General features: G+C 34.0%; 2 protein-coding genes across 2 annotated transcripts; one reads left to right on the forward strand and one right to left on the reverse strand.

The window, feature by feature from the left end:
- Positions 1 to 2417: 2417 nt before the first annotated feature.
- LOC145074562 (protein SULFUR DEFICIENCY-INDUCED 1-like) lies at positions 2418 to 4999 on the forward strand. Its single transcript, XM_079020916.1, has 4 exons — positions 2418 to 2580; positions 3239 to 3451; positions 3790 to 3945; positions 4336 to 4999. The coding sequence occupies exons 1-4, from the start codon at positions 2479 to 2481 to the stop codon at positions 4744 to 4746; spliced, it is 882 nt and encodes a 293-aa protein (XP_078877042.1). The 5' UTR covers positions 2418 to 2478; the 3' UTR covers positions 4747 to 4999.
- A 5392-nt stretch (positions 5000 to 10391) lies between these two features.
- On the reverse strand, positions 10392 to 12495 carry LOC145073717 (vesicle-associated membrane protein 721-like). Its single transcript, XM_079020228.1, has 5 exons — positions 12158 to 12495; positions 11253 to 11394; positions 11032 to 11152; positions 10797 to 10859; positions 10392 to 10704 (listed from the first exon to the last, which is right to left on the reverse strand). The coding sequence occupies exons 1-5, from the start codon at positions 12345 to 12347 to the stop codon at positions 10555 to 10557; spliced, it is 666 nt and encodes a 221-aa protein (XP_078876354.1). The 5' UTR covers positions 12348 to 12495; the 3' UTR covers positions 10392 to 10554.
- Positions 12496 to 12918: the final 423 nt, after the last annotated feature.

Here is a 12918-nt window from a genome sequence, read left to right on the forward strand (position 1 = left end):
TAATAATCCTAAATCTATTTTTCCCGAAGTGGATAGATAAGTCACGCGATGATGGATCCTCACCGTACCAAACCTAGAAGAGAGATTGTAAATATTTACACAACAACCTTGAAAATACAAATTCCTGGGATTTAAGTGTAAAAGCCTTGATATTAAATCATTTAATATCAATATGTAAATGGTTCTAAAACAAACTTTTTTTGTTTTGTTTATAAAGATCTGAAAAATTCAAACCGAAATCAATTACAAAAGGGCTTATGGCCTATGGATTAAAAATGTGCCACACAACCAGTAAAAAGTTCAAATCTTGTGATATATTTAGGCTATCCGGTATAGAGGCTTTTTCACGCGTCTTGGGCTGAGGTGACACCCTTTCCCACGCGTGAACACCGCCCCCAAAGCCGGTAGGGTGCGCGTGACGTGGCTCCGAAGATGCGAGAAGATGATCAATGGAATTACTTCATGGCTGTAACGTTTGGTTTTTTTATAAACGGCTATATGACGGTTTAAAAATTAATTTTTTTTTTTTTTTTACTTTTTACAATTTAACCACAACCATCTACACCTATAAATTATCCATTATTCTACTTTACAATTTACACAACAAAAAACACACTATATTTTATTACCTTCTACAAAAATAACATCATCTCATTTTTTTTTCTCTCTACATGGATTCAAATCCAAACACCCCAAATGCAAATGTTACCTACATGCAATTGTTAACCTCTCCAATCCAACAACAACCTCTATTCACCACTTCATACCCCGAAAACTTCTACCAACAACAACCACAAAAATTCAATCAACCCCAATTACAAACCTTTCAACAACAACATTCTCAACAATTTCAACAAACTTCTTTTACACCTCAACAATTTCAACCATCTCAATCTCAACCTATAAATCTCGACAATGACGACGACGACGAACGGGTCCAAGAAACAGAACAACCAGCTCGTCGAAGGCAAAAAAAAAACCAAAGATCCAAGAAAAAAAATTATCGCATGGAACGAAGAGGAGGAAGAAGCTTTAGCGAAAGCTTGGATTTTCATATCCCAAGACGAGGATGTCGCCAACGCACAATCGGGTCAAAGTTTTTGGTGTCGTATTTTAGATCATTTCCACGCGTTATTAGGAAAGAAAACGGAGCGGACGTACGACTCGATCAACACAAAATGGCGTGACTTACGAGCGGCTTGCACCAAATTCAATGGCATATTTGACAAGCTTAAAAATATGCATAGAAGTGGTAGCAACGAATTCAACATTTTAGCGATCGCGTCCTGCGAATACAAAGTTACCACCAACGGTAAACCGTTCGGCCACCAAAAAGCGTGGGAAGTTTGTTGTAACGGTCCAAAATGAGTTCTATATCCGGAAATGATGCATTCGGGATCTACAACCGGTTCTAACAAAAGGGCAAGAACGTCCGAGTCGGACGTGGGTTTTGGACTCGACCTCAACGATGACTTCGACGCCACCGAGGGGGAGGACCCACCGGACGTCCAACTTCGTCGACCACCGGGATGGGACAAAGCGAGAAAAGGAGCGTCTTCAAGCGGAATAACACCGGGAAACTAGCGACAACGAGCTTGCGACATCCATAGATAAACCTCTAGTTTTTCTAGAAAAAAAGTACGAATCGTTGGAGGCCGCTAACCGCCAAAAAATAGCTCTTAACGATCTTCAAATCATAAACACAAAGCCCCAACCGGATCTCGACCCGGAAAATCTTGCGACATTTCTTAAAATTCAACGACAAGTCCGGGAAAAATATGAAATTTAGGTCCTAATCTTAATGGTTTTAAGAAATTTAGGATTTTATTTATGGTTTTAAGTAATTTAGGATTTTAATTTTTTTTATGTTTTTTTTAAGAATTTAAGAATTTTAATTTGTGTTTTTTATATTAATGTAATGTGTTTTTAATTTTAATGTAATGTGTGTTTTTGTTTTTTAATTTGTGTTTTTTTATATTAATTATGGTTTTATTTTAAATTATGGTTTATATTTTGTTTTTTATTTAATATAATGTTAAAAAAATAAAAAATAAAAAAAGGAATTTGTGGAGTGATAATCATTTACAATGTTTAGTGGGTTGGATGTGAAGCTGGCGTGACAATATGTGACAACACTTTTCCAGTGGGGTGAGTGTGATCACTCCCCATAGCCTTAAAAGTCTGTTTACTGGATATGTGACTTTGCCGTTAAAAAAATAACCGAAATCGATTAGATCACCCGATAAATGTATACATCTACAGTTTATCTTGAATCCTCATAATTTATTGAATAATACAAACACAGATAATATATAAAAAGAAACTCAAAGGAACTGTAAATTTAGGTGGACACACGTGTTGTCTAGGTTCACTTTGTTTTTTTCAACCCTTCACTCTACATAATAATAATAATTGTTAGAGATATGCGTGTGTTCTAGAGAAAGAGAGAGAAAAAGAGGTTCCTAAAGAAAAGAAACCATGGAAGTCATGAATTCAAGAAGGAAAGAAGAAGACCAGTTTCATATTATTCATAAAGTGCCATCTGGTGATGGTCCTTATGTAAAAGCTAAACATGCTCAAGTAGGTATTTTCTATATTGTGTTTTATTTTTTCTAAATCATGTTTAATTAAATGTATAATTTGAAGTTTTTTTTTGTTCTATCAAAAAAAGACTCCACCAAACCCAGATCGGGTTATAACCATTGAATCAAAACTAAAAATTTGTTTCCGTGGACCCATTTTATGTATCACTGATTTTGAAAATTAGTCCACGGAAACAGTTTAAAAGAATTTCTTAAACTAATCTAACACGCAAGTAATAAATTTTTACACCAAACTCTGGTTTTCTTGAATTATAGATCTTGGTTTAATTCGACGATTCCCTATATGTAATTTGCTTAACTAAGTATATATATTAAAGATCAAACTTCTGCTTAACTAAGTATATATATTAAAGATCAAACTTCTTATTGATTTACCTTGTTCTACCCTTTTAATATACAAAACTATCATTTTTTTTAAAATTTCAATACAAATTTATCATTTATTTAAATCTTATTAGTATTATCATATGATCATTGCTTTCTTAATATTTGATCTCGTTCGTTCTACCTTGATTTTCTTTTAACACGTTTATTACTTATTTAACTTCAACACTATTATTATTTCAATTATTTTCTATTTTAAATATTTTGAATTCTATGAGGATCAGATATATCATTAGATTCTTAATTTGCAGCTTGTAGAGAGGGATCAAGAGGGTGCAATAGTGTGGTTTTGGAAGGCAATAAATGCAGGAGATAGAGTGGAAAGCGCCCTAAAAGACATGGCTGTTGTAATGAAGCAGTTGGATAGAACTGAAGAAGCCATTGAAGCTATTAAGTCTTTTAGGTGCCTTTGTCCCAAAAGTGCACAAGAATCTCTTGATAATGTCCTCATTGATTTGTTCAAGGTACGTACAACCCCTCCCACACCTACATGCATTAATTATTCCACTTCTTGTGCATGCGTTTACATATATAATGCACTGATAATTATTATACAAGTGAGTTCCTTGAAAGTTATAGGCATGCATATATGCTACCCGTAAATCATGCATGATATGTAATGCTTAGTGGGTTCCATGCACCATGCATGTTTTTATGGATCATACTCATGGTGGTATCGATCTAAACATCTTAATTAATTGCACACAAATCAAAGAATGAGTAAATGAAACACAATTAAGTCGTGTTTCTAGTTTGCAAATTAAATTTAAATTAATAATGTGGTTGAATATTTGTTGAACAGAAATGTGGTAAAGTAGATGAACAAATAGCGTTATTAAAGCAAAAGCTTAGGATGATTTACAGAGGAGAAGCTTTTAATGGAAGACCAACAAAGACAGCAAGATCTCATGGCAAAAAGTTTCAAGTCTCGGTCAGACAAGAAACCTCCAGGATTTTGGTATTTTTTTAAAATTCTTCTTCAAAAATTATATGTTTGCTAAAATAATATATACAGTAGCAGTCTTTTTTCATAAAAGATGTTTTTTTATAAATTATCATTGCTTTTACAGAAGATAAATAACCTGAACATATTGTTCACAAAATACCATATTTTCACTATTTTGTGAACTAAACGTTTAACTTAAGTTGCTCACGTTCAAGCCGCAGACTTCAAAGAGATGAGGTGTCGTTAAAAAAAATCGTGTACCCATTTAAAAAAGAATTGTGATTTATTAAAAAAAAAATAGGTATTTAGTCATTTACAGCATTAACCCCTTCATATATAGATAATAGTATTACAAGATGGTCGATTATAATTTAACATTTTGTGCTCTTTTTGGATTAAAAGGGGAATTTGGGTTGGGCCTACATGCAAAAGTCCAACTTCATGGCAGCAGAGGTGGTCTACAAGAAAGCCCAAATGATTGACCCCGATGCAAATAAGGCCTGCAATTTGGGACTTTGTCTAATGAAACAGGCCCGATATGAAGAAGCTTGTCCGATTCTTCAACACGTGGTCAACGGGGAGATTCCAGGATCTGATGACATCCGGGCCAGAAATCGGGCTCAAGAGCTTTTGATGGAGATGGAAAAATGTCGGCACATGTCTGAGTTATTGCCTGCCCTTCCTGGACTGGATCTAGATGATGACTTTGTTAATGGGCTTGAAAAGTTGATGAATGTATGGGCCCCAAGTAGGTCAAAAAGGCTGCCCATATTTGAACAAATTGAAAGCTTTAGAGACCAATTAGCTTGTTAAAATCTTTATATATTTTTATTTGTAAGGTTTTTTTAAATGTGTGAAATAAATGAGCTAAAGCTCATAACTGTAAAGTTTTAGCGGTAATTGTCGGTGCTATTATCAGTTACGGCTGCTTTACTTTTTTTTAATTGCTTGTGATGTAAAAAATATATGTACATAGACCATAGTTAGCAGATTCGATGTAAATTTGAATATTTGATCACAAGTTGTGTAAATTATGTTGTACAATGTGACTAGTTCTAATGTTTTAGATGTCTATCTTAAAGCACTTTAGAGGACTGATAACCGAATTTGATGTGAGAATTGCTCAATTGCTTATGTATGTATATACTTCATGCGTAATTTGTTGAATTTTTTTTTCAAAACAATACACTGTATGGTAAGAATCGTTACACACACACACACACACACACATATATATATATATATATATATATATATATATATATATATATATATATATATATATAGTATGCTAAGTTATAATGTGGATGAGCAACTATTGTACGTATGGACAGTACTATTCTATGAGAATTATTAAGAGAATAAGTTTTTTTAGTAATGTAAATACGTTCAACCTCACACAATTATCGTCATTTTCATGCATTCTCAATAATTTTTATTTATTTTTGTTTTCACACATCATTTTTCACTCATTTTCATTCTTACAAAATACGACTCAAAAACATTCTTATAACATTCTGATAGAATTAGAATAATAATAAAAAGCCTATAATAATCTTATAGACAATTTAATTAGTCAGAATGTTTGATAATAACAATAGTTATGTAAGATTGAACGGATTCATATTATCAAACAATATATTTTCTTTGTTATTCTCACATAATAACATTGTCTACACATCCGCACAACAAATGTCAATCTACGTTTGAACCCAACTATATATATAGTACCTGAAAATTTATGCAGTTGTGTTGATGCTATATAAATAAGAGGTTTGTGATCGGTCAAATTTTAGAAAAAGTAAATTCATTTTTAATGCATTAAATTTGTCTTTCATTTTAAAAGGGATGTAATGAAACTAACTGAATTAACAAGATAATAAAATTGATTATTATATTTTATTATTATTTATTATATAATTTGAAGAAGTGAAATAGGTAAATCTGAAATAGGTAAATCTGATTAAAATAGATAACTATTATATCTCATAATGATTTCTCTCCATGATTAGCATATAAATATGATTTACAAATACATATTGGGTTAATGAAAATGACCGAATACAATGGGCTCACTATAATTAAATACAACAATATAATTAGTACATTAATGAGGACAATAGTCCTTTTGTAAAGCATAAAAGCTCAATGTTGGAACAACATAAGAGCTTAATGTTCAAATTGCATTTGAAGTCAAGGAACAATGAGGACAATAGTCCTTTTGTAAAGATGTTGGCATAATACGAGGAGAATGGAACATGAAGAACTAAAATATGGCGTATGGAAACTTTGTCTTAGATAAAGTGAGTAATATTGGTCTCCATGTGTTTGATCTAATGGTGTTGAAGTAGGTTGTTGGAGAGGTAGACTAAATCCACATTGACTAGGCCTAGCAATCGTGTCGTGTTCGGGTTGGCATGTCGCGGGTTGGCGGGTTGGTGGGTCAAAATATGCCAACCCAAACACGACCCATTTAAATATACAGGTCATGGGTTGGCCGGTCACGGGTTGGCGGGTCTGGAACATAAACTCATATATGACCCGCCAACCCATTTATTTATACGGGTTCACAGGTTGGCGGGTTCGTGGGTCAGATTTGGGTTCGTGGGTCAGATTTCATAAATAAAATTGAGAATGAAACATGAATAAATTCTTGATGGTTGATACAAACATATCCGAATTTTGGACACTTAAGTCTTAAACATCCAAATGAAAATTAAAAACATTCATAGAAATATGTTCAAACTAAACATTAATACAAACATAGATAATTCAAGTACTAAAGTAATAGCCACAATTCCCATTTTTTCTCCCATAAAACAAAGTCAATTCTCCAACACCATTTCGATAACTGATTTCGATCACAGAGTAAGAGATGGGAGAGTGGGATTATGGGTCGTGTCGCGGGTCGTGTCGAGAATTGTCAGCCCTAACATTGACTTTGGCTATTTATATGTTTTGTCATTTTCCATAATTTATATGACATTATTAATTCCAAGTTTCACAATCAATCTTAACTTTTTCACTTTTTTCAAATAAAACTCTTATTCTTTAAATCTTTTAAGACAAAACTTTAAAAATGGTCCCTGTGGTTTTTGAAAATATCAAGTTTAGTCCCTAAGTTCAAAAAACCTCATGGATCGTCCCTATGGTTTCAAAACTTTTAACATTTGGTCCTTTCGGCTAACTTCGTTACCATTTAGCGGTTAAGTCAAGGGCATTTTTGTCATTTCACTCCTCAGGGACCATTTATGAGGTTTTGTATTCCTTTTTTTAAAATAAATAATAAATAAATAAAATTTAATATGCAAGGGGTCCCACCTCTCTCTCTCTCTCTCTCTCTCTCTCTCTCTCTTTCTCTGAGATCATCACTAGGGTTAATATCACAACAATGGCCGAAGTAAAATGACTTAATCACCGGAAAAACACAGCAGCAATAGGAGTTGTTGCCTCCCTCGACTTCACCTCCTTCTTTTTTCTATTTCGATGATAAGCCGACCCAACCACCCCCTAATCACCACCGTTCCCAGTTGAAGAAACCCACCATCGCAACAAGTCCTAGATTGAAAATCTGAAAGTGACAAAAGGAGATTTTGAATTTACCTTGAAATGTAGGGTTACGATAAGAACGATCAATGGAATTATAGGCATCAGCAGAAGGATCGACTTTGCTCCGAGATGAATAGTGATTAGTAACACCGTTTGTTTTCTTCCTCCCTAATCTTCTTCTTCTTCTTTCACGGACTTTCGGTATTGCGTCTCTATCTAAACAATCTTTATGTTTCTTCTTCTTCCGAGAACCAAATCCAACTCGTACGCAACCGGTTTCCTTCGATCCGCATACTCCCATTTCCCCTTCTCTATTTCTCACACCGACGTCACCTAAACATCCAGAGGAGAAGCAGGAGCGGTATATGATTTCCGGTGATCAATCTGATATGGGTATTCAAAATTGATGATAATAAAAGCTGGAAATGGATTGAATACGGATGGATTCGAACAAATGTGCCTACGCGTTTCACCAATCTATAGATATAACAAGACGTATGTATATACCGTTACGCGAAATGAATTGAAAACCTAAATTAGTTTGGGGATACGAGAACTGGATGCTCAAAAGCTTGATAATTGCTTCGACCTACAGTGTCAACAAGATGATCAGCAAAGCAAAGCAGCTATCTGATGTTTCGAGAGATAGGGTAGGATTTTTATTAATCTGGTAGCCCTGCTCCACCATTATTGTCTGGATTTCTTGTTTTTTTTTGGAGGAGATGATGGATTACCCGAAACATTTGTTGTATTTTCTAGAATGTTGTCCATTGATATGATATGAATTAGGGCAGATTAACAAAATTGGGTTTTTTTTATAAGGTTAGTGGGTAAAGTTTTTGATTTCTTCCATGGATTGTAGTTCTGGAAATGCACACACATTTGCTTTCAATGGAAACTGGGAAGAGGAAGAGCACGAAGAGAGAGAGAGAGAGAGAGAGAGAGAGAGAAAGAGAGAGGTGGGACCCCTTGCATATTAAATTTTATTTATTTATTATTTATTTTAAAAAAAGGAATACAAAACCTCATAAATGGTCCCTAAGGAGTGAAATGACAAAAATGTCCCTAACTTAACGGCTAAATGGTAACGGAGTTAGCCGGAAGGACCAAATGTTAAAAGTTTTGAAACCATAGGACGATCCGTGAGGTTTTTTGAACTTAGGGACTAAACTTGATATTTTCGAAAACCACAGGGACCATTTTTGAAGTTTTGTCAACTTTTAAATTTAACTTTTATCTCCTTAAATTTATATTATTATTATTATTATTATTATTATTATTATTATATTTATTTATTTTTATTTTTTAGTTAATATGAAATTTTCTAGCCCTACAAGTGGGATGTTACATAGGTCTAGGCACTAGCATCCTAAGTTTTATTATAAATAAATGCATTAAATGCATCTTTCGTGTCGTTAAGCCAATGTGGATCTTGTATGGACACGCGATCATGGGTGGAATTATTAAGGTTGTATGGTGGAAGGTAGAGGTGGGGTTGTCCTAGTAGCCTCAATAGGAAATGATGTTGGGAAACATGAGAGGTGTCAAGTGTGGTGGAAGCACATTGTTAGAAGGCAATAGTAGGTTAGAAGAGGTGGTGGTTGCAATAAAGGATGGACAAGGAGTTGTTGCAGTTGATGAGGGTGGTGAAGCTACCGATTCAGCAACAGAGGTAGGTGTTACTCGAGGCAACATATAAGGTGAGTAGGGTCGTTTGTGGCAGTTTTGGAGGAAGGTATGAGTAAGTCGGTAGTGATTGTTACATTAGTATATGTTGGGAAGGTGATAAGAGACCAAATTGATCTAAGAAAAGGTTATAGTCATATTTAGGGGTAAGGAAGTTATAGTTAGGTGGTTCATGAACCTAATAGGAAAATTGATTTCATTAAAAGTGTCTTGAGACGAGGATTTTCTTGGTTGTGAGATCTAAGCATTGGTAACCCTGATGGTTGGATGGCTAAGTAAGGAATATGCATGAGTTTTTCCTTAGGAAAGTTTATTAGGAGTGTTGGAGTTTGGTAATATAGACAACCAAACCCTCGAAGATGAGTGAGTTTATGTGAGTTTTTTGGTGATATAGTTTGTGAAATGGTGTGTCATTGCTTAGGGATGTAGAAGGTAAAACATTTAAGAAACGAGTGACCATAGACAAGGGACCGTATGGAAGGATTATATCCAATATGTGGGGGGTAGATGGGCATGAAACAACATTGTAAATGGTTGTAAGAATTCTTTAAGATGTCCCATTTTATTGGGAAGAGTGAGAGCATGAAAAATATATATGAATTCTATTTTGTCAGGAAGAGTGAGGTAAATTGATGTAACAACTTTGTTCTTGTCTGTCTCTTCCATATATAATTGTTTGGATCGAAACTTTATTTTTAAGGTTTTATGTAGAAAAGTCTCATTATTTTGAATTTTTTTTTTTTTGAAAAAATCATAATTTTTTTTTAACATAAAAGTCCCGGTTATAAATGCATAGTTTGGTAGCATCCTTTGAGATTTTTCGTTGCCAATTAAACGGCTAATGTGGACAAAATCTGATTCTTCGTCACAAAAATCAAATTTTGGACCATTTTTGGCCCGAATCGGTACAACTCGCTTGCTTCTTTGTCTTTTTTTTCTTTGAAAAAAATTATTTTTATTTAAGATAACAGGCTAACAGCTATACAGCTATTTGAGGCTACTTCGGGCCTTTTTTTTTTTATCATTTTGTGACTCTATGGTATAAAGACTAAAGAGGACTAGTAGTTTTGTTATTTAAAAGGTATATAAAATTCTCTTTTGGATTCTTTCCAAAGACTTGAAGTAAAATTACAGAGAGAAGTTGACAAAACTTCCTTCACCCTAAAACACAGACTCTTGAACATGCCTTTGTAAAAATCAGTGAATATCACAACAATCACCAAGAGAGAAAACAGCAGGCACCTGCTATCAAATTATTGCCTAATATATATAGATAACAAAATTACTCTTTATGGTACAAAGGTATACAAGCATTGTCTCGCAATATAATAAGCTTGTAAAAAATGAACATAACAAGTCAAGATGTGTATAGTAAGTATACCTTGTTCACTTGAAACATTTGACGCCATGACATGCTGAAAAAAGTATAATCAGAACCAATGCAATGATGATTGCTAAAACTATCAGTTTAATCTTCATATTCTTCAACCACATTTTTCTTCTCAACTGCGTACCCTGCGTCCTAAAACCTTGTGCCTGCAACATAAAAAGTAATCAAATCATTATCATTAAAATAATAATTTATTTTTTATTCATAATGTGAAATTTGCATTTCAATCGGCTTTTACCTGAGAATGAAGGCTCTCTGTTTTGTCAACCAAAAGCTCGATCTTCTCCCCTCGGTCAAGAACCTACATATTCCATCAAAACTTCATATAACAACCAAGTATAAAATAGGAGTCCAATGTATTTGGTATCAAAGTGACAAGTAAATACACTTCAAGTGTCTGGTTCTTTCTTTTATTTCTTTTATAATTTAACAATGACTGGTGTAACTAATTGTGAATTAAAATTTCCGCTTACCTTCTCGATGTTATCCATCATGACACCTTTGACTTCCGAAACCTGGGCCTTGACTTTTGAAAGCTTGCTGATCTCTTCTGGATGATCCACACAATACTGCATCTGCTCCTTCAGCTTGGGACTGTTATTCACATAATTTAGCGGGGAATTAAGAATTAAATTTTAAAGGATGTAAAAAAAAGACTCAGAATCAAAATTAGAAATTTAAAATAGATGATGACCCGAATTCTTTGTTCAAGCTATTGGCAACAGCTGTTGCAGCTTTCCCTCCACTGTATTTCTTGGTGAATTCATCCTTGATTCTCTCCAGAAAAGCCATTGGAATCTGACGACCAACAGCCTCGATGGCAACCACACAGTATGCTTCATCATTTAATAACTTAAAAGTTAGTTCAAATATACGTAACTTAAAGAAAGCAAAAGAAGCAGATTATTTGATACATAATTTAATCAACTGTGGTAGTGAATTAGTGATGACCAACTGTCAAATGAGAATGATGATTAATGGAAATTACTTTAAAGTTTAAACTAATCATGATCCATGTTGATGGCCAGCTTTTCCTGATGCATATGTCCTCCTTTTTTGGTGAATTAGTGCTTTCACTTTGGTGTTCCTTTTGTTTGTTATACGACTAATTGGTATGAGTTTATATACTTTATGCACTTCTTTACTTTATCAACATAATGTATTTTACATCGCATAGATCAACCAAACTTTTGGCATTTTTGAAAAAATGACAAACCCAAGCACCCTATATATATCACACAGTAATTAGATAAATACCAGAAAATTCAAAGGTAAGGGAATTGTAAAGCCTTACACCTTATTTTGTACTTTATGCTAATCGCAGTAATCAGAAAGCATGGATCATCATCCAATTCTAATAGCAAAAAAGGAACGTAAAATTGAGAACAGAGTAATTGCGACCCATAGTCAAATTATTTGAGATAAACCATTAAATTTTTTACTGCCATGATTTACATAACTCAAACTCAAAATCATCTAACCCACTGGAATAACATAAATCGCACCAGCACATAACGTATGAGCATCTAAACGATCAACTCGACCAACATTTCAAATACAAAACGCATAATAATAAAAAATAGGTCAGATCAAACTCACTAAATCCATCTTCAACAAGATAGTTAAACGTGTGTCCATCGCATGCGTAGGTGAACTTGTTATTGGTAGCAGGAAGCTTCTGGAGACACTGAGCAGCGATGTTGGTGAAATTACCGGTGAATTCCGTGAACTCCGAAAGAATCACCGTCCCCCTCGCCACAAAACTGTAGATCAATGATTGTTGCCCCATGATAGCCTTCTCTTCTCCCTCTCCGGCGAACTGAGAACCCTAGAACCGATCACCACCGCGTCTATAGGGACAAAAACAAATGGAAGGGAGCGTAAATCGATGAAATGTGAAAGAAAGAAAGAATGAATATGGAAGGTGAAAGGGTGAGATTCTGGATTTGCTTATACTGAAAGTAAAGGTTGTTTTGTCGACAGTGTGGTATTACCAAAGTCCACATGGAAAATAACGGAAAGGTCCAGCTGTAATTTGTTGTGTCCAGATTTTGAACTTTTGGATTATATACCCATTTATACACAGTCGACTTCCGATATGTATTTCAAATTTTCAAAAGTATATATTCGTTAAGGAATTTATTGAAAAACTAAAGTATGTTATATTAATATTTGAGTCAATCGTAGGGTTACTTGGGCCCATACAGATTAAGGTTACGGCAAAAAGAATGAAAAATAGTATCTCAAATCATTTAATTATGTAATTATGGCTGTTTGATACAATGTGAATGATTAAAAACTTTACCAAATCTGTTTCTCAATAAAAGATAGAATGTTGTCTTAGACAACCTTTAGACATC

The sequence above is a fragment of the Lactuca serriola genome, chromosome 9, assembly GCF_051521515.1.
Source record: "Lactuca serriola cultivar US96UC23 chromosome 9, Lser_US96UC23_V15, whole genome shotgun sequence".
NCBI lineage: Eukaryota > Viridiplantae > Streptophyta > Magnoliopsida > Asterales > Asteraceae > Lactuca > Lactuca serriola.